We start from the raw sequence: 26219 nt of genomic DNA, 5'->3' as shown, positions 1-26219 counted from the left end.
GATGAAAGGCCATGTTTAGTACTGAAGCTTAAAGATTGGAATGCATCGATGCTATAATATTATAAAACTTGCCCGATACTCCAGCCCTATGTAAAGAGGCTAAAACTCAGGTTTAATTATATCGAATGCTTTCGAAAAATCTACGAAGAAACAATAGAATCTTCCTTCCTTTTTGCAGCAATACTTTTGAATCACAGCTTGGAGAACAAGCATTTGATCAACAGTAGAGTAACCAGCTCTGAAACCTGCCTGGGCCTCATTTAAGAAGTTATTTTCATCACACCGAATTTATTAAGAAGTGAAGTGAAAATCTTACAGAGTGTGTCAATGAGTGAGATGCCTCTGTAATTGTTTGTGTTGTGCTTATTTCCTGATTTATTTAAAGGGCATATGATGCTCCTAACCCTGCTGTTATGGGAAATATCCCGTATTCATAATATCGTTAAAAAGAAACATAAGTGGTTTAGTAATTTTATGTTTTGTTGCTTTCAAAAACTCTGTCGCAAGCCCATCTGGTCCAGGTGTTTTATTATTTTGCAAGTTTGAGATACTCAATAATATTTCCTGTTCTGGAGGAGTCTATTTTAGAAGAACTGCAGTGGGAGGTGTAGTCTGTTTGCTGTCTGTACTGAAGAGCTCTACAAAGTGTACATGTGTTACCCACTGTTCATCTGCGATTTGGTTCGATAAATCCTGTGAACTCCGGTTTTCCTTAAGCATTTTCCCAAACATCTTAGGGTCCTTCTTACCTTTGCAAGTCTCTCTTTCTGTTTCCAAAAGTACTCGTTTTTTCTGTTCTTTTAAAAGTTTTCTCGAAGAAGGGGGTAAATTTCTGAACAGCGAGGAGGCACATTTTATTGTCTCTATGTGCCCCTAATGCTGTGTATTTGTGTTGTTTGATGTTGGGTGGTTGGGCAGTATTTCTTTGTTTTATAACCCCAGAGTAGAGACTCTGAGTGTGTCCAGCAGTTGGTAAAACGGATTTACTAAATATTGTATAGCCCTGTCAACTGTTACTATTTATCATAGTGGCTAAACATTATCATAGCTGTTGGTGAAGTTTGTAATGACATTATTGTCGATGTCCATAGAATCAACCAGTTAGTTATTTCTGTTTTTACTGTGTTGTGTTCATCTAGGATGTTGTGTGTTATGATCAGATGTGGACGCCTTGTCAGAGCTTTCTTTATGACAGTTGACATCACGTGAACAGTGTAGTGGAAAGTGACAGGACATGTCAAGTGTACCTATTCTAAAATCTGTGATATGTGGGAAAAGAGAAGATGAAGCAATCATGTAGTCAACAACACTGCTCCCATTCTGAGTAAATTCATGTAAATTCACCATTTTTATCCATAAGCATCCTGCCATTAAGAGTGTGAACACCATATGTGCGACACATTTCCACTAACTTAATACCATAATTGTTATAAATTGATTCTTTGGAATTTCTTGGCAAACCAAAATCATGACTAGGATAATCATCAGAGTCTTGGACAAAGTCTGGGTTATCAGAAGGTATATACTCTATACAGGCCTTGATTGTTGAGTTAAGATCACCACATAATAAAATATGATTATTTGGGTGGTCAGAAGGAATGACAAGAGATAATCATCAGAGTCTTGGACAAAGTCTGGGTTATCAGAAGGTATATACTCTATACAGGCCTTGATTGTTGAGTTAAGATCACCACATAATAAAATATGATTATTTGGGTGGTCAGAAGGAATGACAAGAGATAATCATCAGAGTCTTGGACAAAGTCTGGGTTATCAGAAGGTATATACTCTATACAGGCCTTGATTGTTGAGTTAAGATCACCACATAATAAAATATGATTATTTGGGTGGTCAGAAGGAATGACAAGAGATAATCATCAGAGTCTTGGACAAAGTCTGGGTTATCAGAAGGTATATACTCTATACAGGCCTTGATTGTTGAGTTAAGATCACCACATAATAAAATATGATTATTTGGGTGGTCAGAAGGAATGACAAGAGATAATCATCAGAGTCTTGGACAAAGTCTGGGTTATCAGAAGGTATATACTCTATACAGGCCTTGATTGTTGAGTTAAGATCACCACATAATAAAATATGATTATTTGGGTGGTCAGAAGGAATGACAAGAGATAATCATCTAGTGGTGACATGCCATCAGTGTCAGTCTGATTGTAAATCGGCGAATTTTCTGGTGATAAATATGCAGTGTCCTTATCCCAACCAAATGCAGATGCTCTCAACAACAGGACAACACAGTTTTCAAACTATACGTAGTATACTGTTTAACAGTGTTATCATTCATGAGGTACATTTTATGAAAACAGTAATACCGCTTCTATAGCGGCCAAAGAGATGCAGTTTCTTTCTGACACAGTTTACAGTATGGTATCCTGGCAGAAGATGACAAATGCCTCGTTATAGTTTCCGCAGATGTGTAAGCAATACATGTATATAGGAAGAGTCCAGAAGAGTTGTTGACATGAAGAAACATCTGGACTCAACTTTTATTTACTTTTATCATAAGACACAGGCTGAACAGTTTTGATCAGATTTGAAAAGGTTCTCCATAATTTACAGGTTGACACCTGAATAACCTCTCATACTGCCGTTTTAGGCGACAGCCACAGATAACATGTGAATGGGATCATCTGATACACCTGTGCATGCTATCGCCTCACGCAGACAGGTTGTGGTTACCGATCCCACGCCGTTCCTTCCACAGATAATCTTTATATGTGTCTGTCTTGCTCGGTGAGTGATTAGCAGTCTGAACATGTGTCAATCTCGGTAACCCATAAGGGTCAAGAGCTATTTTCGGCTTGTGATAGTTGCCGTGTGTTTCCATATATTAATTTTCACGTTGAATAGAGTGTTATGAATAGTAACAGTCATTTCAGGTAGGAGTGAGTGAGTGAGTGAGTGAGTGAGTTTAGTTTTACGCCGCGCTCAGCAATATTCCAGCCATATGGCGGCGGTTTCGGGTAGGACGACAACATATCTCTTGTACATGCTGCTATGTCAAACCCACATGCAGAGACAGGTGTCATTGTTTGTTTTTTTAAAATAATTATTAAAGGATATATATATCGCGCACATATCCAAGCAACTATTGCTTGCTCAGGGCGCTGAGCGATCTCCTTTTTCATGAAAGCACACAGTGCAGGAGTCAAACTCATTATAAGTGATCATTTTTTTTAGTATCAAAGGCTGAGCGTATCTCTCACTTATTATGATTGCTTCATAATTGTCGATGTTACTTTTGATGGTCATTAGTTCACAAATAACCATGGTCCTTATAATGATGTATCCACGTTCCCAAGATCGGACATTAGAATGATGGCAATTAAATTTAAATTATATGTCGGGAGCAGGTATGGATGTTGTTAAAGGACAACTGCGATTCCAGAATGGCTTTCACAAAGAAAATTGGAGAGATTTTGAACGAGTACCTAATGCAGGCAAATAAACGCACACAGAGAAGGAAAGTAACCCCGACAAACGTAATAGGTTAGACTATTTTCTTATTTCGGGAGACAGTCCATGTTTTTGTAGAGCCATATATAGAAATACGCTAATATATCTGATCACTCATTAATTCACTCCTCCCTTGAACTGGCATTATCTCCCACTGTGAACAAGGGACTCCACTACCCACTATAGTATGCTCGAGAATGTAGACTCTTCAAAAAGAAGAAACGCAAAACCCACATACCAGTGAAAATTTGGTGTTATTCAAAGTCCACATACCAATGAAAAGTTGGTGTTATTCAAGGACGTATAGATCAGCGGAAAACAAAGCTACATGGATCTTGGGCAGGTGTGGTGAATCTAGGTCATCCTGATCTTGGACGGTCATTTGTCGAATTTGCTTGACGAAATCGAACCCACAATCGAGTTTTATGCGGGGATGAAGTTGAAGATCCTTGCCACCTCACTCTTTCATTCGCCAGCTTGCAATTGTCCAAATGACTGATTTCGATCGGCAGCGTTGAGACGTCCAATTTTTGTGTACAGTACTTGCAAAGATCGTGGATGAAATTGTGAGATTCATTTGGGTCTTGTATAGTCACATGCTGTACAATCATTGTGTCTGATATTCGTGCTGCATGACATCCACGCACATCATTACAATCCTGATTGATCATTTCTTTTCCAAGCATGATCTTTTAAAACTTTCCAGAAACAACCCTGTGCAACCCTAAAAATTGTTTGAGTTTAGATATGTGTACAAAATTGTTGAATGTCATTTTTTGAAGAGTGTATAACTTTAATACAATGTACAAAAGTAAACTGTATGACTACCATGTATCAGGGGATATCCATAATTTACTTTCCACAAAATTCCTTTATGACTGCTTGTTGATGATAATAAAGGGGGAAACGATATCGGACAAAATGACGTGTTCAGATCTACCTTTGGCCAGGTATAGTCAGCTATGCCAAGTTCTACCCTACGTCTACCAAAGCTGTAATGTCCTCTAACACTGAAACAAATGCTTTATAACGGAAAACCTATCGTTTGAAATGGAAACACAACTCTCGTACAACGGCGCCCGAGAACGGTCGCCGAGCTTTCAAAACGGCAACCAAATCCAAAAACGGCAACCACGGCATCCCGAAACGGCATAAATATCGTTGAAGATGGCGGATAGGGGAGACGAACAGGCTTTGGTCAATAATGTATTGTGTCGCCATGAGTCTAATCTTGAAAATTTGTTATCGGGATGTAGCGCATCAACCCCCTATTGTATTAAGCTTCAAACCTAGATTCACACTTCTCTGTGTCAGGCTTGCGATTCTGCACAAATTGGTCCCTCGGTCGATCAAATGCACATGCATGTAAGCTGAGAACCATGTGGTGTAGATTACTATGTAAGCTTTGTGTTTAATTTTGTCATTCTTCTTTGCCTGGAAAAGAGGAAATCGTCGTACTCAGGCAGGGTGCCGCTAGTCGAAACATAGGCTGCTCTCAAGCCTCAACGTTCACCATATCTAGTCTTTGTGATCGCTTAGTGCAGACCCAATACCTCCCAAGAACGCCCGATTAGCGGTCGTTCCAAGCATTACCACCCTTACTTAGGACCGCTACATCCGGGTTTCTCAGTTGCGTCATTGTCTTGCTCACAGCCATGGAGACTGCACGACACATCTACACATCTCTGCCTTGAGAAGAAATTCCGACCAAACTGTCAGGAATCGATTATGTGAAGGGTAATAGGTCAGTTTTCGTTCCTGTTTGGATAGACTTCCATCGGCGCAGTCTGGAACTGGAATCGAGGAAACTGGAGACTGGTTCAGTGATGAATCACGAGTTAATCTTCAGCGGCGAGATGGAAGATACTGACTGAGAAATTAACGTTTTGCCTCTAATTGCATTTGCCGGGTCGACAGATTCGGTGGGAGTGTGTCATTATGTGGGGTTAGATATCCAGCTCACAAACGTCTGATTTAATGGTGGTTCAGTGAATTTGACAGCAAATCGGCTCGTCATGTAAGTCCTTGCACATCATATACTTCCGATTCTAGGACAACGGGAGTAACACAGCCATGTGACATACAGCACACCTCACTGTCCACTACCTTGCCAATTCAAACATCAATGTCTTGCTATGGCTTTTCCGATCACCAGATCTAAAGTCAGTAGAACATCTATGAAATGAAGTCGATCGCGTGCGTGTACGTGTGCGTGTGCGTGTGCGTGTGCGTGTGCGTGTGCGTGAGCGTATGTGTGTATAATATTGTAACGGAACGGCCAAGGACTAGTAGACAAACTACACAAATATAATGGATTCTGCCACCAATCACAAAATGTGACAAAATAAATACCAGAGTTCAGTGAAACTATATCACACGTACCTAACAGACAAAGAATGAAGAAACTGGCCATATGCAGAAGGATCACACAAGTACATGTAGATAAAGTTCCAATAACGATTTTATTTAATGAGCAATAAACTGAAAATACACGGTCTCGAAACTGTCACCTGGACTGTCATCAGGACTGGATATCTTGCTTGTCAAACCGTGGTCCTCGTGGTTGTAGATGTCTTGCAATGCTGCATGGCAGTCTTGATTAAGACTCCTGGCTCTTAAATAAATTAAACTGTACAATAAACTTTGAAACTGGAAAGTGTATGAACTTGCAGCAACCGGAACTGGAACCGGATAATGTAAACAATATATTCCGGACCTCGGGTGACCCGGAATGAATGACAAGGAGGCCACACCTCCGATCCCCTTTCTCCCATAAGCCAAGGATAATCCGTCGGAATACATCCGTCGGAATGAATCTGCCGGAATGATCTCTCCAAGGTTAAACATAAACCCATCATAGATCTAATCACCTAACTGCAACTAGATACGTAGAGAGCAGGCCAAGTGTTAATAATATCCTTGTTAATCAAAAGTTATGCAATAAAACTGTTCCATAATGCCAAAAGGAGAATTAAGCTGTGACGTAACCCTGGAACCCTACCTTGCTTGAGAAGTCAAATTTGCCGCCCCGACGCTAACCTTGACACCTCTATTTATAGGTGACATAAGGTCACATGGCATGCGAACGTGACGTCAGGGAATTCAAGATGGCGACTGTAAACATGACTGACGTTATCTGTGCTGTAATTTACAGTTATACTTCATATTGTAGCTTGGAATCTGACAGCACAAAAGGTAGGTCATCTTAATTAAATGCAGCATCTTGGGTGGAATCACTGTGCTACCTGAAGCCAAGAACACACATGAATTCTTGTTACAATATGATATAATATACACTAAACGCCAACAGAAACGTTATCCTCCTTCCTTCATGACGGAGGTACCTATCCGTCGTAGCTGGCTTGTGATCTGATGGCGTTGGCAACAGCACTGTATTTTCCATACTTATATATCACGTATTCTAGTCTCTCCTTATACACTATAATCATTCTACACGTGAAATTGATGCAAATACTGTTTGAACATTGCTATGTATACACAGGAAATGGAAAAATGTTTCTTTGCAAGCAAACATGTTAACAAGCAGAATGTTTCAAGTATTACTCAAGTAATACTGTATATATTCAGTGCATATTTGTGCGTGCGAGTGTGTAAACACATACTATATATCTCACCGGTTCTTTTATATGAGACGTTGAGGCGTATATACAAGTTTTAGTCTGAGGCATTTTCTACTTAACCCATTACATACTAGTACTCAAATTCATTAAGGTTCTACTAAATCCATGAAAACTGTTAGAGGGTATCGAACAGAAAGTATTCCGTGTGTTTGACCAGAGCCGAAAAGGAAACAAACACATATATAAATAAACATCTGTTTTTTATCAATAGAATATTCTGTTACACAGCAAATGTGCACGATTTCATACAAGTCTAAAGTACTGTTTGACTGAACTGAAAGACACGTTGTATCATAGCCTGAACTTTTTCACAAATCGACAAGGCATTTTTCTGTCTCCAAACTGTCATCAGATGTTGAATCAACAATAAGTGTGACACAAAAAAACTCGAAAACACGTCAACGCATTGATGTGGTAAGGCGACGACTGACGTTAGGCGTGATCCTCTGCCATTCCTTCAGGAGACATTGTCCAGCTGTTGAGCAGTGACAGGTGGCACATGTAGTTTTCTTATTCATGGAGTTGAAGAGTTTCATACCTGTTCCATCGGATTCATGTCGGGAGAACATGCTGGCTTCGGCAAAACAACGACATCAGCGTTATGAAGAAAGTCGTTTGTTAGTCTTGATGAAAAAGGCGTTGCCTGATCGTGTTGGTTGACAGTGACACGTGGTAGTTGCTAGATAAATGGCAAAATAAAACAGCCGGAAAACTTCACCCATGTAAAAGTCGCAAAACTTCATCAGTGTATCTTTGACCTTTCAATTTACCGTGAATAATCACAAGTCTCGTTTTGAGATCTACACAGATCATCCCCCAACACCATCAAGCTACTGTCTCCAAATGATCAGACCTGCTGGACGGTCACTTATTGTTCTGTAATTATGAGTCACACCGTCATTACTGTACAGGCAGAACCTACTCTCGTCGATCAACATCACGTCACCAATCAAGTACATGCCAAAGTCGAACTGGCCCATGTCAAGCAGGTTTTGAAGTTTTGAAGAGTCAGATGCACTCCGGATCCGTGACAGGGCCGACGAGCTCGCATATCATGTTGTCTTAGTCGCCAATATACTGTATGTCGACTGATGCGGTGTAACTAGTGCCGTCACTATCGTTGACGTCGCGGTATGAAACGTTTTCCCAGATGAACTGTCCAGGTGTGACGATCATCACCGGGCGTTCTCACACATGGCCGACCGTTCCTAGGCCTGCATTTTTGTCTTAGTCGTTCCATCAGCCTGATGACAGTTGCTCAGGTGAAAACGACGGTTCTGGCAATGACGACGTCTCTCCTTGTTGGGCCATTCCGACAGCTTTGTCTCTTAAGATATTTTTCTCAAACGTGTCATATTTTTGTGTTCCTTTTACTTCTGCGTTTCTCACGAGTCGCGTAGACTGTTTTATACCGTCAGTATGTACGTGAATTTCATATCATATCAGAAAAAGTTTTGGATTATTCAACGTTTAGGCGATTCGTTAACTTGTTTCGTCGATTGTTACCGGAAAGGTTGGGTCTGTGCGTATGTGACATGGCTCAGTATGGCTTTCTCACTTCATATCTATTTTGTTGAGTTTTTGTGTTCTGTGATCTGGTGACTTTTGGTAACAGCATTGCATGTCGACCCCATCAACAGCATCCCTGTCTGTCTCTTCAGCTGTAAATCGTGGCATATTTTTCGTACGTATGTATCATATCATGTATTCTAGTCTCTCCTTACACTAGTCCCTCTTTATACCCTGTAGAATCATTCTACACGTGAAACTGATGCAAATACCGTTTGAATATTGATATGTGTAAACGGGGGAAATGTTACTTTGCAAGCAAACATGTTAGCAAGCATAATTTTAATGTTCCTGGAAACACTTGTTCACAGTATCAAAGACACGTTTTGCTTGTCTCTACTACTGTCAGTCAGCAGAATATGTTTTAAAGGAGTGAAATCATAGGAATCATTGTTTTACCATTATACACTCTCTACAACAGTTGTTTATTGTTATAATAGTTTTATCTCCGTGTCAAAGCACAAGTTTAATCATATGACAATTTAATTCTTGCATCTAAATATCGATGCATGTGAGATGTGTGTGCGCGCGGAAATATTTGTTAATAATTGTAAAGTGCTATCTACGATGTGTTCAAGACTTTCTCTCACGTTACTTTTGGGAAATAGATTCGTTTTACAAAACAAAGCGGCGTTGCTCGAAACACGCATCTGTTCACATTGTAACTTTTTATGTCAACTTTAGTAGAGTGATATCAAGGAAGAAGAGGAAAACAATCAAGTGCATACTGATCCACTGACTGATGTGTTTTCCAACAATACTGGGTTAGTGTTTACCTTTGTTTGTCCTTCACCTTGGCTAAAAAAAGCAATTACACTGGATCAGTGTTCACCTTTATGTGTCCGTCGCCAGTGTTCTCCCTGGTGTGTCCGTCACCTGGGTGAATACACCAGGTGTAACACTGGGTCAGTGTTCACCTTTGCCTGTCCGTCATCTTGGTGAAAACACCACTTACACTGGATCAGTGTTCACCTTTGTATATATGGGTGTCCGTCACCTTGGTGAAAACACCACGTACACTGGATCAGTGTTCACCTTTGCCTGTCCGTCATCTTGGTGAAAACACCACTTACACTGGATCAGTGTTCACCTTTGTATATATGGGTGTCCGTCACCTTGGTGAATACACCAGGTGTAACACTGGGTCAGTGTTCACCTTTGCCTGTCCGTCATCTTGGTGAAAACACCACTTACACTGGGCCAGTGTTCACCTTTGTATATATGGGTGTCCGTCACCTTGGTGAAAACACCACGTACACTGGATCAGTGTTCACCTTTGCCTGTCCGTCATCTTGGTGAAAACACCACTTACACTGGATCAGTGTTCACCTTTGTATATATGGGTGTCCGTCACCTTGGTGAAAACGCCAGTTACACTGGGCCAGTGTTTTCCCTGTAGGATGTTTTTGTACAAACGTAAAACTGCATTAGGTTTCCACACGTTTAATAAACATGACAGTTATTTTTCCCGAGTGACAGTGTGTATTATTCCTGTGAGTCTTCCAGAGAATGGTCGTCTAGTGTCCTTGGTGGCCACGTCTCGTCAGCAAGTGTATATACCCCAATGCTCCCACTGGCCTCAGAGGTCACGATTACTAAGGGGGTTCCAACTGATGAAAATCTGAAACACAACGACGACAAATAATTAACCGACAGGGGTTATATGCGTCACAGATCAGTATTCTGTCGTAAGGCTGATCACCACCTTTGACAAATGCAAGTGCATTCATGAACGCAACAATGTACGTGTACTAAACCATAAAAGAAACGTCGCATTTCAAAAACAAATGGTGGTGTTTTTATTATGATTGTACCGTTTTATTAACATGTTTTGCAACATCAGTGTATTTTTCTGATGAAAAAGCATATCTACCAAACGAACCTAAAAAGGTAGACGTGGTAAATGGTTCCGTATGACGTCGACATTCGTGAAAAAGAAAATGCACGTGCATATCGTGACAAATCCTACCGATGGAAGCGAGTCACAAATGAATTTTGTTTTGACATAATCGCCATGCCAAGACTTGCTAGAGATCAGAGGAACTAAGTAGTGGGACGACTGACCAGGTTACATCAGCCAATCATTTTCATGTTCATTTAAACGGTACCGTTTTTTGTCAGTTTGTGTGTGTTAAATCGAAATGTGACTCCCGAAATTGTGTCAACCACAATTGTCAAGTTTGAACTTAAGCCTCTGCGTTTTGATTGTTACTTAGAACGAATTAAAATGTGTGCTTTAAGGAACCTCTATCGGTGCGACATTTTCTGTGCGGTTCAGTGCGTGTGCGTGTGCGTGTGCGTGTGCGTGTGCGTGTTCATCTCACCTCCGACAAACAAAGCTTACTTGATGTCAGATATGATGGCGTCTCCCATATCTTCCCTGGCGTACAGTGTTTGCCATGTTGCGTCTATTGCCCCGGCTCTGTGCACACTCTGGAACTCCGGGGCTGGGTTATTGACGGTTGGCTGAAGGCTATAGACGTAGAGCATGCCGTTCCTCCCACTACCTATCACCATCACTGATTTTCCATTGAAATTGCCAACAGCCACTGAATTGGGTTCCGGGCCCTGGAATTAACAAATACTGTGATTAATGTGGAGGAAAGGTACTATCCACAAGGGGTATTGTCGGTTGACTGTAGGCTATGTTCCAGGAGATATTTAATGCTGCACATAACGTCGGCCAAGCGCTCACCTGCTGTCCAGGACATATCTGTCACAGCAATGGCATTACGAAATCCGTTGCAAACTGTCGGAGATTAGGGACCACTTGCAACAGGCATCTGGCTATGGGTACCCCAACCTGCTGCATGTTACAGGCATCGGAGACGTGGTGTAGGAGACGTCTGCAGAAGACGTCTGGCCTTTGGCTATTGTTTTCTGATGAATCGAGGTGAATTCTCGACTTTCGTGACCGAAGGTGTTTGGAGAAAGCGTTTTATGGGTGTTATGCCCGAACATCATGATCGCTTTTGGGGAGGATCCCTAATGGATAGGTATCAAGTTCCATAACGTGTTGGGTAACCCTTGTCGGCCAGTCATTGAGAGAATGGGGTGGAGAGAGAGAGGGAGAGAGAGGGAGAGAGAGAGAGGATGGGGAGGGAGGGAGAAGGGGCAAGAGAGGAATAGAACGAGTGAGAGAGAGAGGGAAGAGCAACGAGGCGTAGAGAGGGAGAGGGAGAAGAGGGCAAGAGTTACTGCGACGAGAGAAGGGAGGGAGAAAATGAGTGAGAGAGAGGGAAGAGAGACACGACAGGGAGAGAGAAGCACAGAGAGGGCATCATATTCCCGATCTGTTTCGATTTAGTTAAAAATGAGCTTTAGTCAAAGTCTCATCTCCTGACTGCCCGTGAAGGGGAAAGCAACTTACCATCCATGTTGATCTAGCATCCATCTCCTGAACTGGAGTTTGAGAGAAGCTGGCGCAGTTGCCATTGAATGTATCCGGGTAGTATTGCCGACTGTATCTCTCCAGCTCGTCACCGCTCTCCCACGTTCGCGTCATCGACTGTGTATTCCAGATAGAGAACCCACGTCCGCCGAAAGCATAGGGGACGTTCGGCGTTACGTCAAAGCCATCGACGTTGCTGACATACAGGCGCCCTGCAGGACGATAACGTCACACATGTCAACTGAAATGGACATCTCATGAAATATCATAGTTGAGGTAAGCAAGTTCCCATTATATATGTTTGAAAAGACGTTTATGCTCAGTTGGTTTTGCCGCAGTTAGAATGTAAGCCCGGATATGGTTTAAATCTCGTGCACCAAACTCTGTTACTGATGGTACCATACACAACACGTCACTATATTTCATTACCAAGATCGGGATTTGAATTCAGCTGAGAGTCCAGAACAGAATCATCTACATTCCATGCTGAAAACAGAACAGAACAATCTCATCAATCCTTAACGACCATTTCTTGTCACTTTCGCAGGACTTAACCTGATAAGGCGCAGGCAGTGGGCAATACATGCTGAATCGCATCCAAGCGTCTACTGATATCAAATAGCTACAATTTTTTACCTTTATCACTTAATACAGAAATATTTCCGTCATATGGACTTTTTTCGCCACCCGGATATGGCAGGAATGGCATGGTCATGTCTGGCCCCGGGAAAGATATAGAGGATATTATATGAGTGTCCATGCCATACATACGAGTGCCTAAATGTTGGAATTTCCCGCGCGAGGAATATACCGATATTTAGGCACGAGTGCCGTAAAAATAGTATTTTATGGACACGAATGTGATATTCTGTTTGAATATGAAAAGTAAAACTGAATATGACGTCACACATACCAGACGGAAAGATCTCAAGTCCCAGGAGCTTGGAAACAGTAAACCTAAAGCAGGACCGTTCATGGCGGAAGAAATTAATTTGACAAGAATGCACTCGGTTCAGGTAAACATATTTTGTAATAATCATGCATACGTGCGGCAGTATGGCATGTCAAAACATTGATTACAGTCTCGTTTCCTGTTTACTTGGTTCTGTCTTATTGCGCAGCTTAATGCGATAACCAGTCCTGTATTTTTAGACTATGTCATTTAATTGGATGCATAAATATTACTCAGTGTGATTTGATTGCAACACTACGCTCCTTCTAATCCTAGTAAATACGTCCTACGGCGTGCTATGTCGTACAGCGATCTCTGATAAAGGGAAACCTGGAAATCGTGGAAATATCAAAACGAGGCTCTGCCGCTAGAAAAGTTTAGCGGTCTCTGACGGAACTGATATTACATCAACCTCATTGTGCGTAACAGAACTACGCTCAATAAGCGCAAAACAACACATAACAGGTTTAAGCAGTGAGCCAGATGGATTGTAAATCGTTTTACGACCTCATGAGACAGGGGCAATCTGTGATTCCATAGTTAAGGTATGCTGCCTCAACCTCGACATAAAGTAGAGGATGACGGTGCAATTAAAGTTTTAAATTAAAATTCATTTGTAAATACCATTTTCTTATGAAACAAGGAACTGGAATTTAGTTTAACCAGAGATGTTTGTGGTGTCAATTTACACTTTCACACGAGAAAATTCGGATCGTCTGAAAAGTAGGTCATTGTCTGAATAGGTTGATGAGACTTATGTTTCGGTATGTACAGTAGTTTCGTGCCAAGTTTGTTGCATGGTGTTATTATAGGATTTAAATGTAAGTAATTTGTTACTCCGACAGGAAATATTAGTACAATTACTCATTTTACATATTTTGCCCCATATCATCCCTAAACCCATATCTGACCGAGGCCGTAATATGGGTGTCTCGGGATGATATGGGGCAAAAAAAAATGAAAAATGAAGTGTAATAATCTCTACTTATCAACGAGTGTTGAATTGAAATCACAAGACACGTGGATGAGATTCTAGTTATCATCAAAAATCATTCTTCATTAGTTTCCAGTGAAAATTGTACATCCCTCAACGTTGTACTACCCTTAGACGTGCAGTGCAGCGACGCCATAGCATTGTGACATAATTAAGTTCATGACGTCACAACATTGTCAGATCATTGTACAAAATCTACTGTCATAACGATATCGCCTAGAGATATAAAGAGGATATTACTCGACCTTCCGCGTACTACCATTTTTATTAAACGAGTTAATGATTTGGTATGAAACTAGCGAAAGCGAGTTTTTTCACGGAAGCGATTTTAGTATTCCATTGATTACTCGCCAACATAAATTGACAGAGACTGCGGCGAACTTGTCTACAGTGTGAGGACTCTCAGCTGTCCCACGAGTCAAGCAAGGTCTTGTAAAATGGCGACTTTGAATCATTTTGACGTCATACGTCAAGCGGCATTACGCTAGTGTAATAATGCCCTATAAATAGAGTACACTGCAGTATATCTTCAACACGGGAGTAACAACATATGATCTCACACTGGCGATATCTCATGTGGAACACAGTTTGGGATGATAAACTGAACTCTACTCTGGACGTCTTGTAGAATGAGAGCGTGTTTTCTCATTGCTGATGTGGATAGGCAGCAAACCGAACCTTAACGAAAGGCATGAAGACACGCCATGTGTGAGTAGAAATGTATATTTTACTCCGCGATCTTTACGGTAATCTATTGGAACATTTCACGATTTCTGTCTCAAGTTATTATTCCTCCCCTTCTAAGAAACTAGTTGCCGATCATACTTAGTGATGTTGCTCTTGAGTAGTCTTGGAAGCTGACCCCGGGGATGTTGGTGGGTCTCCCCTCATCAGTTGTCACTAGGTAAGGAATATTATCGGTCCAGGTGAAGAAGACGACTTTGTCGGGCTGGTACAAACTGCGGATTTTCCTCGATGCCATCACGATACCTACAATACCAATTACAAGTCCAATTACCAGAAGTCTTGCCGCATATCTTGGTTTATACACTGTGAGGTCGTTCCCAGGGTGATTTTCATTTTGTATATAAATCACTTGAGAGATGTACTTGCATCCTGCCTTCAGCCTGAATCTGCAGTGTCTCCCCTTACAGCAGACCAAATATACTGGCACATAATCAGGGCTGGTTTCTACGCGATACTGTAAGTCTGCGGTCTGCAAGTAAAGCTGATGCGAATATTCTTGTACATTCTACATTCTTGTGTTTAAGTCACCCAGCTGGTGAATATGATGATGCGTCTATGCCTGCGTATCTGCATGCGAAAGCCATTACGTTGTATTAGTAAACAGTCATATCTTGCTCTGAACGGCTGCATAAGTTAACAGGCATATCTTTGTCTGAACAGCTGCGTATTGAAACAGTCGTATATTTGTCTGAACTGCTGTTCGTGTAAACAGTTATATCTTGGTCTGAACAGCTGCACTTGCAAACAGTAATATGTTTGTCTGAACAGCTGCACGTGTAAACTGTTATATCATGGCCTGAACAACTGCATATGTAAACAGTCGTATCTTTGTCTGAACAGTTGCACTTGTAACAATCATATTTTTGTCTGAACAGCTGCTCATGTAAACAGTCATATCTTTGTTTGACACGCTGCACGTGTATAACAGTGATATGTTTGTAAACATAAATGCATGTCTCAGATGTATGTTGGATGTTCTTGTGTACTCTCTTCTACCTTTCATGGTTCTTTTTCATAACTGTAATCGTTTGTAATCGTTTGTACAAACAGTACAAACGCATAACACCATTAGGGTTAATCATTGATTGTACAACTCACCATTGTCTCTGTCACTGGCATCTATGGACAAGGACTCCCAACTCTTGTTGCCCATCGGGTATATGCTGGTGATCACAGCGTTCTCCAGATCGACCCTTGCCATAGCATTGTTTTCCTATGTTTAAGGAGATATAAGATATATGTTTTAACCAGTAGCGTCAAGTATATATGGAATCAAGAGTACGTCTAGGCTATAAGTTTGTTTCCATGGAAAATACGACGTGCCTGCAAGGTGATGTATGCAAACCCATTGCTAGGTGAGATGGCCACATACTCCGGCTCAACGTTCTGGGAGAACTGAATGATCTTGGTGGCATCGTTAGGGTCACGGCGAAGCCAGTAGCGGACGCCTTGATCCAGTAGCGGACTGAAAACACCAGTAAAGGACGTTCAAATGTGCATTAATATATCAGAATTATTTTGTTATTCATTTGAAATAACTTAGAATGTGCCATAAAGACTTTTTTCTTTAAATATAAAAAAATATTGTCTTTGTGCTTTACATGAGTTCGTTGGGGTCGTCGAATTTTTTGAAGTCGATGGTTGTGACCACTGGTATCGCACCAGGCGTTGTGGAGAATGTGATCACAGAAACTGTCCCTTCGGGGTCATAAAATGTGCCCTCGACGACCCGCGGTTCTCCCTCGTTAGATACGACCAGACGACGGCAGTCGGAGGTGAACTTCATGTTGTCAGGATGGGCTCCCACTGGGCAGGAACAGGTCATATTGTTGGTCACAACAACACATCAGTATGATTAATTATGTAATTACATAAGGCTGTTCCAAGTTACTAAACTGAGGTACGCATCATACAGATAACACTTTCTGACGTGACGTGACGACAACCCCTCTAAATTTCTGCAAATATCAAGTATATAAGTACCTGAAGAATGATTACTGAGGAGTGAGTGAGTTTATAACTACTTTAAACGGTATTCTAATTACGTTACGTCGTGTCACTTTAATGTGAAGGCGAATGCTCGAAGTGACTTTGGAAATTCAGTTACAGAGATCTTAACTGACCGATAATCCTAGGATCTGTTGGGTTCAGGGGAGTGAGTGTATCTGTGTTGCTCTCAAACAGGTTGTAAAGAACGAGGTGTCCCTCAAACGTCACAGAATCCTGGCCGTCAAAGGTGATGGCAAGTGTGGGTGTGACCCCCGACGCCCGACACAACTCCACGTCCAGGGGGCGACCGTCGGCGGCAGTGTCGAAATTGTGAGTGTACACTTCCTGTGGGTCGGCGGGGTTGGCGAGGGAGATGACGTGTAGCATAGCCGTGTCACGACCTGACAATGTAAAACTGACATGTTAAAAACAAGAGGCATTGGCGGATCTAGGGGGGGACCATTGAAACTCTTCGTGAAAACGGGTGAAAACAAAAGCTGCATCCACTCCTGAGAGGGGTGTTTGTAGCTAGTATTCTGATATGATATATTCAAACCTGTATCACTGCAACAGTAAGGTATACGAAATACAGGACTCACCAACAACATAGAGGTAGCTCCTGGTGTCATCATAGGCGCTCTCCCTGGCTGTTCTGCTGTTGACGACGTACTGGCCGTTACGGTTAGGAAGTCTCAGGTAGGATGCTTCTTTCAGAACCACCACGCCATGGACCACGCCCAGTAGGGCACTCATTACCATCAAACACACTCGCATTGTGCCGAGGAGTCGTCTAAAGCGAAACAACATCATGTGTCAGAATCAGGGATGAGAATCCAGCTGAATTTCATGCTGCCGACTGACACGGATGTGTGAAATAAGTTAAACACCCGTCAGACATCAGAGCCGGTAACTTCAAAATGTTACCAGCCCCCAAATAGATTTAGCAAGACCAGACAATCCAAAGTAAATTACTCACATCTGTGGAACATGTTATATATTTTTTACCAGAAGATCGATCTGGCTCGTTGTAAAATTGGTTTGCTGACACTCCAGTTCACTTTCACGATTTGCTTGTTGTATAATGAGGCTGCACAACAACAGTCATGCAGGCTAGCCTCGATGTACGTGTTTAGGCACTTGCAGACGATCTGTTTTAAAGTGAATCCAGTTGTCAGTTATTTTACTCAAGTTCAAGTCTTAGTCGACTTCCGATATTGTCCATCAGACATTGTGAGATGATTCAATTAATACAAACTGTCTTGAATACAGCCGTGTCAGTGGTTTCCGAAAATGACCGGTACATCATATGGTGAGACTGTACTCACCACGAGATCAGTTCAGTACACGTCCCCGGGGTTGACTTGACAAACTGAAAAGACCAACGCCACCAATTTTTTTTTTATTAGACGTCCACTTTTGCACCTGTTCTGTCGCAAAGGTAGGCCGCACCCTGACCTCTTGGACACTTCAAGTCGAGTAAGTGCTTGTTACGGGTCACGGCTTAGTCACGTGACTGGGGCAGAACCAAGCCACCTGATATACAGATAGTTATAACGGCCACCTTGAAAGAGTCTCACATCACTGTCTAGAGCACTTACCCATACGTCTACGTATGCGACTCGATGCACTAGTTCAGCAATTTTTAATAAACCTTTAACTTACATTCACATTACTATCTATGTTCATGTGTATTTTGTGCAAAGCTAAACACAGTTCAGGGAAACAGAAACAACATCGTCCACGTTTTAAGTAAAATAATGTGTTCCACTCTAGAAATACATCCACCAATGCATGTCGTAGGACAAGTAACACGCCAATATACCGTTGTTCCACACCACCAACACATGTCGTAGGACACGTAACGCGCCAATATACCGTTGTTCCACACCACCAACACTTGTCGTAGGACAAGTAACACGCCAATATACCGTTGTTCCACACCATCAACATTTGTCGTAGGACAAGTAACACGCCAATATACCGTTGTTCCACACCATCAACGCTTGTCGTAGGACAAGTAACACGCCAATATACCGTTGTTCCACACCACCAACACTTGTCGTAGGACAAGTAACACGCCAATATACCGTTGTTCCACACCACCAACACATGTCGTAGGACAAGTAACACGCCAATATACCGTTGTTCCACACCACCAACACTTGTCGTAGGACAAGTAACACGCCAATATACCGTTGTTCCACACCACCAACACTTGTCGTAGGACAAATAACATGCCGATATACTGTTGTTCCACACCACCAACACATGTCGTAGGACAAGTAACACGCCAATATACCGTTGTTCCACACCATCAACACATGTCGTAGGACAAGTAACACGCCGATATACCGTTGTTCCACGCCATCAACACTTGTCGTAGGACAAGTAACACGCCAATATACCGTTGTTCCACACCACCAACACTTGTCGTAGGACAAGTAACACGCCAATATACCGTTGTTCCACACCACCAACACATGCAGTAGGACACATAACACACCGATATACCGTTGTTTGTTCCACACCACCAACACATGTCGTTGGACAAATAACACGCCGATATGCCGTTGTTCCACACCACCAACACATGTCGTAGGACAAGTAACACACCGATATACCGTTGTTCCACACCACCAACTTACATTCACATTACTATCTATGTTCATGTCTATTTTGTGCAAAGCTAAACACAGTTCAGGGAAATAGAAACAATAGAAACAACGTCCACGTTTTAAGTAAAATAATGTGTTCCACTCTAGAAATACATCCTGGTGGCAACGTGACACTCAGATGCAGGGGGTGTTCCCCACAACCAGCAGACCCTCTAGGGCAAGTAACACACCTATATACAGTTGTTATACACCACCAACACATGTCGTTGGACACGTAACGCGCCAATATACCGTTGTTCCCAATCATCAACAAATCTTGTAGGGTATGTAATACACCTGTATATAGTTGTTTCCAACCACCAACATGTGCCTTTAGTGTTAGACACTGTATCCAGTGTTGGGATTGATGTACACACTAGGCAATAATGTTGGGATGTCTACTAGACAAGAGAGTTGAGACAGATGTACCAGAATGACTAAAGTGTTGAGGTCCATGAATTTAAAAGAAAGTTGAGGCAGATGTACCCATCACTCTGTAATGTTCAGGTCGACGTACAAACTAGACTATAGCGGCGAGGTCGATGTAACCACTAAACTACAGTGGTCTGGTGGAGTGAGTGAGTTTACTTTTATGCAGCACTCAGCAATATTCCAGCTATATGGCGGCAGTCTATAAATAATCGAGTCTGGACAAGACAGTAGAGTGATTAACAGCATGAGCATCGATCTGCGCAACTGGGAACCGATGACATGTGTCAACCAAGTCAAAAAGCTGACCACCCGATCCTGTTAGTCGCCTCTTACGACAAGCATAGTCGCCTTTTATGGCAAAACATGGGTTGCTGAAGTCCTATTCTACCCCGAACCTTCACGTGTCATGTTGTGGTTGATGTGACCAGACGACTATAGTGTTGAGGTCTATGAATCTAGCAAACGTGAGCGTTCAGGTTCACGAATCTACCATATCTATACTGCAGGGCCTAGACTTTAGAAGCTCCCTTAGCGCTAAGATAGTTGTAAGTGCCAGACATTAACATAGCCTTACTTCTAGGTTAGCGTTAAGAGAGTTGCAAACACCTAGGCCCTGTGTGTTCTGCTAGACCAGAATATACTAGGCTAGTGTCTTCAGGTCGATGTCCGTATACCCAATAAAATAAAGTGTTGAAGTGGATGTACTCACAAGAGTAGAACGTTCAGGTCCATGAATCTACTAGACTTCAGTGTTGAGGTAGTTGTAACCACTAGGGTATAGTGTAATGGTCGACGTGTCTACCAAACTGCAGTGTTGAGGTAGTTGTAACCACTAGGGTATAGTGTTCAGGTCGACGTGTCTACCAAACTACAGTGTTGAGGTCGATGTAACCACTAGGGTATAGTGTTCAGGTCGACGTATCTACCAGACTACAGTGTTGAGGTCGATGTAACCACTAGGGTATAGTGTACAGGTCGACGTGTCTACCAAACTACAGTGTTGAGGTCGATGTAACCACTAGGGTATAGTGTACAGGTCGACGTATCTACCAGACTACAGTGTTGAGGTCGATGTAACCACTAGGGTATAGTGTAATGGTCGACGTGTCTACCAAACTACAGTGTTGAGGTCGATGTAACCACTAGGGTATAGTGTACAGGTCGACGTATCTACCAGACTACAGTGTTGAGGTCGATGTAACCACTAGGGTATAGTGTACAGGTCGACGTGTCTACCAGACTACAGTGTTGAGGTCGATGTAACCACTAGGGTATAGTGTTCAGGTCGACGTGTCTACCAGACTACAGTGTTGAGGTCGATGTAACCACTAGGGTATAGTGTACAGGTCGACGTATCTACCAGACTACAGTGTTGAGGTCGATGTAACCACTAGGGTATAGTGTACAGGTCGACGTATCTACCAGACTACAGTGTTGAGGTCGATGTAACCACTAGGGTATAGTGTACAGGTCGACGTATCTACGTCCACAAGACCATAGTTATTAGGTCCATGAATCTACTAGTGTATAGTGTTGAACCCACCAGAATATAACGTTAAGATTTAATTAATCTACCAGGCTAAAGTGTTGGGGTCGACGTACCCACTTGGCAAAAGTGTTGGAGTGTCTACTAGACTAGGGAGGTGAGGCAGATGCACCCGCCTGCCTAAAGTGTTGAGGTGCATGAATCTACTACAGAGCTGAGGCAGATGTATCGCCCTTACTGAAGTCTTGAGGTCCATGAATCTACTAGAGAGTTCAGGCAGATGTACCCGCCTGACTAAAGTGTTGAGGTCCATGAAGACATCAGACCAGATAATTGAGGCGGATGTATCCGCCTGACGAAAGTGACTGTCTCTAGTCCGGTCTCTGTGGTAATTTGTGTCTATGCTATGTGCTCTAGGGCTGTTGCATTTTTTTCTATGTTCTGTCTCCGAAACTGGATGGACGTCGACAACACATGCTTGATCTCGCCATTTACTCTAACTGAATCTATACACATAAACTACCGCCGGCCACAGGATCAGGATTTTCAGATCGGAGACTTCGGTTAGGCTGATATGTGGTGATCAGGTCAGATAGACGCTTTGAAGCTAGGTGATTGAGACACTTGAAAACAAAAATATGTTGAGTTTGTATTGCATTCTGTCTGATATGGGAAGCCAGTGTAATCGCTGAAGAACACAGTTATGCTGAGAGTATTTCTGTGATCTGCGAGAGTATTTCTGTGATCAGTACGCGTGGGAGCTGTGCTTGATGGAGGCGATAGAGTAGACGATCGCAGTAGTCCATCCGAGATGTAACATATCATACCTCTACTCTTATCAAGGTAGAGCCGGATTTGCGAGATGTTCCGTAAGTGGTAGAATTACTTGCTGCATATTGACATAATATGATAAATGATAGTCAAAATGAACACCAAGGTTTCTTGCCTAAGGACTTGTGACAATGATATGACGGTCAATGTGAAGATCTTGTAGAGGAAGATGTTCAGCAGCTAGTATTGGGGTAATGAAGAGAATTCTACATTCAGCTTCAGCCACAGTGTTGTCATCCAGTGTTTGGCTGCCCATAGGCAGCTCTCAGATTTTAGCGTAAACGCTAATGTTGATGACAGGCGACAAGTTGGCTTGAAGGACAGATACAGGTGTGTGTCATCAGCGTAAAAGTGGAAGGAAAGACCTGTAACAACTGGCAGTGTCTCCAAAGGGGTGATTGGGGGAAGACAAGTAGACAGTCATAACAGTGGGCCAGATACAGATCAATGTGGAACTCCCTCAGCAAGCTCCTTGGAGCCAGATGAGTTGTCTCCGATTACAACACGTGCAGATCACGTGTAGCGTTCCGAGTTGATTTCAACAATGAACAATGAATATTAACATTACATTTATAGTATATCTTTGCTCGGTGCATAAGTTGGATCGAAACCTCCTATTCGATTTTGTTTGAGAATGTACGCGTTTGGCCTCGCAATTCCCCTTAAAGTTTCAAACAAAACCTCGGTTTTCTTCCATTAGACTGTAGTGATGGATATGTGTTTGCAGAAGGTTGTCGTGTATGAAGGGATGTTTCCATTAGACCATGCTGCTGGATATATATTTGCTGAAGGCTGTCGTGTAGGAGTAGATGTTTAAATTACAAAATAGTGCTGGATATATATCTGCAGAAGGCTGTCGTGTAGGCATATATGTTTCCATTAGCCCATTACTCCTAGATATATATTTGCTGAAGGCTTTCGTGTAGGGGGAAATGTTCCTATTAGGATATAGTGATGGATCTACATTTTCAGAAGGCTGATGTGTAGGCGAAGACGTCTCCATTACACTATAGTGTTGGATATATATGTTTGCAGAAGGCTGTCGTGTACGTGGAGATGTTTCTATTAGACTATAGTGCTGGGTATATATTTTCAGAAGGCTGAGGTATAGGGGTAGATGTTGCCATTAGACGACAGTCCTGGATATATATTTGCAAAAGGATGTCTTGAATGGGGACAAGTTTCTATCAGACTATAGTGCTGGATATATATTTGCAGAAGGCTGTCGTGTATGGGAAGACATTTCCATTAGACTATAGTGCTGGATATATATTTGCAGAAGGCTGTCGTGTATAAGGGGATGTTTCCATTCCACAGTAGCACTGGATATATATTTGCAAAATCTGTCGTGTATGGGGAGATGTTGCTGTTAGACTATAGTGTTGGATATATATTTGCAGAAGGCTGTCGTGTATGAGGAGATGTTTCCATCAGATCATAGTGCTGGATATATATTTGCAGAAGGCTGTCGTGTATGGGAAGACATTTCCATTAGACTATAGTGCTCGATATATATTTGCAGAAGGCTGTCGTGTATGAGGGGATGTTTTCATTACACAATAGGGCTGGATATATATTTCTAGAAGGCTGTCGTGTATGGGGAGATGTTTCTATCAGACTATAGTGCTGGCTATATATTTGTTGAAGACTGTCGTGTATGAGGAGATAATTCCATTGGATCATAGTGCTGGCTATATATTTGGAGAAGGCTGTCGTGTAGGTGGAGATGTTTCTATTAGACTATATTGCTAGATATATATTTCCTGAAGGCTGTCGTGTATGAAGGGATGTTTCTATTAGACTGTAGTGCTGGATATATATTTGCAGAAGGCTGTCGTGTATGAGGGGATGTTTCCATTACACAGTAGGGCTGGATATATATTTGTAGAAGGCTGCCGTGTAGGTGGAAATGTTTCCATCAGACTACAGTGCTGGATATATATTTGCAGAAGGCTGTCGTGTATGGGAAGACATTTCCATTAGACTATAGTGCTCGATATATATTTGCAGAAGGCTGTCGTGTATGAGGGGATGTTTTCATTACACAATAGGGCTGGATATATATTTCTAGAAGGCTGTCGTGTATGGGGAGATGTTTCTATCAGACTATAGTGCTGGCTATATATTTGTTGAAGACTGCCGTGTATGAGGAGATAATTCCATTGGATCATAGTGCTGGCTATATATTTGGAGAAGGCTGTCGTGTAGGTGGAGATGTTTCTATTAGACTATATTGCTAGATATATATTTCCTGAAGGCTGTCGTGTATGAAGGGATGTTTCTATTAGACTGTAGTGCTGGATATATATTTGCAGAAGGCTGTCGTGTATGAGGGGATGTTTCCATTACACAGTAGGGCTGGATATATATTTGTAGAAGGCTGCCGTGTAGGTGGAAATGTTTCCATCAGACTACAGTGCTGGATATATATTTGCAGAAGGCTGTCGTGTATGAGGGGATGTTTCCATTACACAGTAGGACTGGATATATATTTGCAGAAGGCTGTCGTGGAGGGGGAGATGTTTCTATCAGACTATCGTGCTGGATATGTATTTGCAGAAAGCTGTCATGTAGGTGGAAATGTTTCTATCAGACTATAGTGCTAGATATATATTTGCAGAAGGCTGTCGTGTATGAGGAGATGTTTCCATTACAGTATAGTGCTGGATATATATTTGCAGAAGGCTGTCGTGTAGGTGGAGAGATTTCCATTACACTGTAGGACTGGATATATATTTGGAGAAGGCTGTCGTGTAGGGGGAGATGTTTCTATGAAACTATCGTGCTGGATATATATTTGCAGAAGGCTATCGGGTAGGGGGAGATGTTTCCATTACAGTATAGTGCTGGATATATATTTCCTGAAGGCTGTCGTGTATGAAGGGATCTTTCCATTACACAGTATGGCTGGATATACATTTGTAAAAGGCTGTCGTGTAGATGGAGATGTTTCTATCAGACTATAGTGCTGGATATATATTTGCAGAAGGCTGTCGTGTATGAGGGGATGTTTTCATTACACAGTATGGATGGATATACATTTGTAAAAGGCTGTCGTGTAGATGGAGATGTTTCTATCAGACTATAGTGCTGGATATATATTTGCAGAAGGCTGTCGTGTAGGTGGAGATGTTTCTATCAGACTATAGCGCTGGATATATATTTGCAGAAGGCTGTCGTGTAGAACTGGATGTTTCCATTACACAGTAGGGCTGGATATATATTTGTAGAAGGCTGTCGTGTAGGTGGAAATGTTTCTATCAGACTGCAGTGCTGGATATATATTTGCAGAAGGCTGTCGTGTATGAGGGGATGTTTCCATTACACAGTAGGGCTGGATATATATTTGTAGAAGGCTGTCGTGTAGGGGGAGATGTTTCTATTAGACTATAGTGTTGGATGTATATTTGCAGAAGGCTGTCGTGTAGGTGGAGAGATTTCCATTAGACTGTAGTTCTGGATATATATTTGCAGAAGGCTGTCATGTAGGGGGAGATGTTTCTATCAGACTACAGTGCTGGATATATATTTGGAGAAGGCTGTCGTGTAGGTGGAGATGTTTCCATTAGACTGTAGTTCTGGATATATATTTGCAGAAGGCTGTCGTGTTGGTGGAGATGTTTCTATCAGACTATAGTGCTGGATATATATTTGCAGAAGGCTGTCGTGTAGGGGGAGATGTTTCTGTGAGACTATAGTTTTGGATATATATTTGCAGAAGGCTGTCGTGTATGAGGGTATGTTTCCATTACAGAGTAGTGCTGGATATATATTTCTAGAAGGCTGTCGTGTAGGTACAGATGTTTCTATTAGACTATAGTGCTGGATATATATTTGCAGAAGGCTGTCGTGTAGGTGGAGATGTTTCTATCAGACTGTAGTGCTGGATATATATTTGCAGAAGGCTGTCGTGTATGAGGGGATGTTTCCATTACACAGTAGGGCTGGATATATATTTCTAGAAGGCTGTCGTGTAGGTACAGATGTTTCTATTAGACTGTAGTGCTGGATATATATTTGCAGAAGGCTGTCGTGTAGGGGGAGCTATTTCTATTA

The 26219-nt window shown here is 42.0% G+C and overlaps 1 protein-coding gene across 3 annotated transcripts; it reads right to left on the bottom strand.

The window, feature by feature from the left end:
• Positions 1-10114: 10114 nt before the first annotated feature.
• Positions 10115-18407, bottom strand: LOC137276891 (mesenchyme-specific cell surface glycoprotein-like). 3 transcript variants are annotated; one of them, XM_067808542.1, is made up of 11 exons: positions 18359-18407; positions 17360-17550; positions 16895-17161; positions 16373-16577; positions 16095-16236; positions 15870-15984; positions 14850-15014; positions 12508-12564; positions 12058-12290; positions 11032-11255; positions 10115-10308 (listed from the first exon to the last, which is right to left on the bottom strand). In XM_067808542.1, exons 2-11 carry the CDS (start codon positions 17532-17534, stop codon positions 10173-10175), a joined length of 1719 nt encoding a protein of 572 aa, XP_067664643.1. In that variant the 5' UTR covers positions 17535-17550; positions 18359-18407; the 3' UTR covers positions 10115-10172. The 3 variants fall into 3 exon arrangements, with proteins under 3 accessions (XP_067664643.1, XP_067664642.1, XP_067664644.1); XM_067808541.1 differs by having other exon boundaries at positions 18086-18389; XM_067808543.1 differs by lacking the exon at positions 18359-18407 and adding an exon at positions 18016-18130.
• Between the last annotated feature and the right edge of the window lie 7812 nt (positions 18408-26219).

This window comes from Haliotis asinina, chromosome 3, assembly GCF_037392515.1.
Source record: "Haliotis asinina isolate JCU_RB_2024 chromosome 3, JCU_Hal_asi_v2, whole genome shotgun sequence".
Lineage (NCBI taxonomy): Eukaryota > Metazoa > Mollusca > Gastropoda > Lepetellida > Haliotidae > Haliotis > Haliotis asinina.
The sequence above is the reverse complement of the archived record's forward strand: the minus strand, read 5'-3'. Positions and strand labels throughout refer to the sequence as shown.

Coding starts and splice junctions, on each gene's coding strand:
- LOC137276891 (XM_067808542.1), bottom strand. CDS start 17,534: ATGCGAGTGTGTTTGATGGTAATGAGTGCCCTACTGGGCGTGGTCCAT. Junction 12,565..14,849: donor CTCAAGAGCAACATCACTAA/GTATGATCGGCA, acceptor TTCTGTTTTCAG/CATGGAATGTAGATGATTCT. Junction 11,256..12,057: donor ATGCTAGATCAACATGGATG/GTAAGTTGCTTT, acceptor TGTTAATTCCAG/GGCCCGGAACCCAATTCAGT.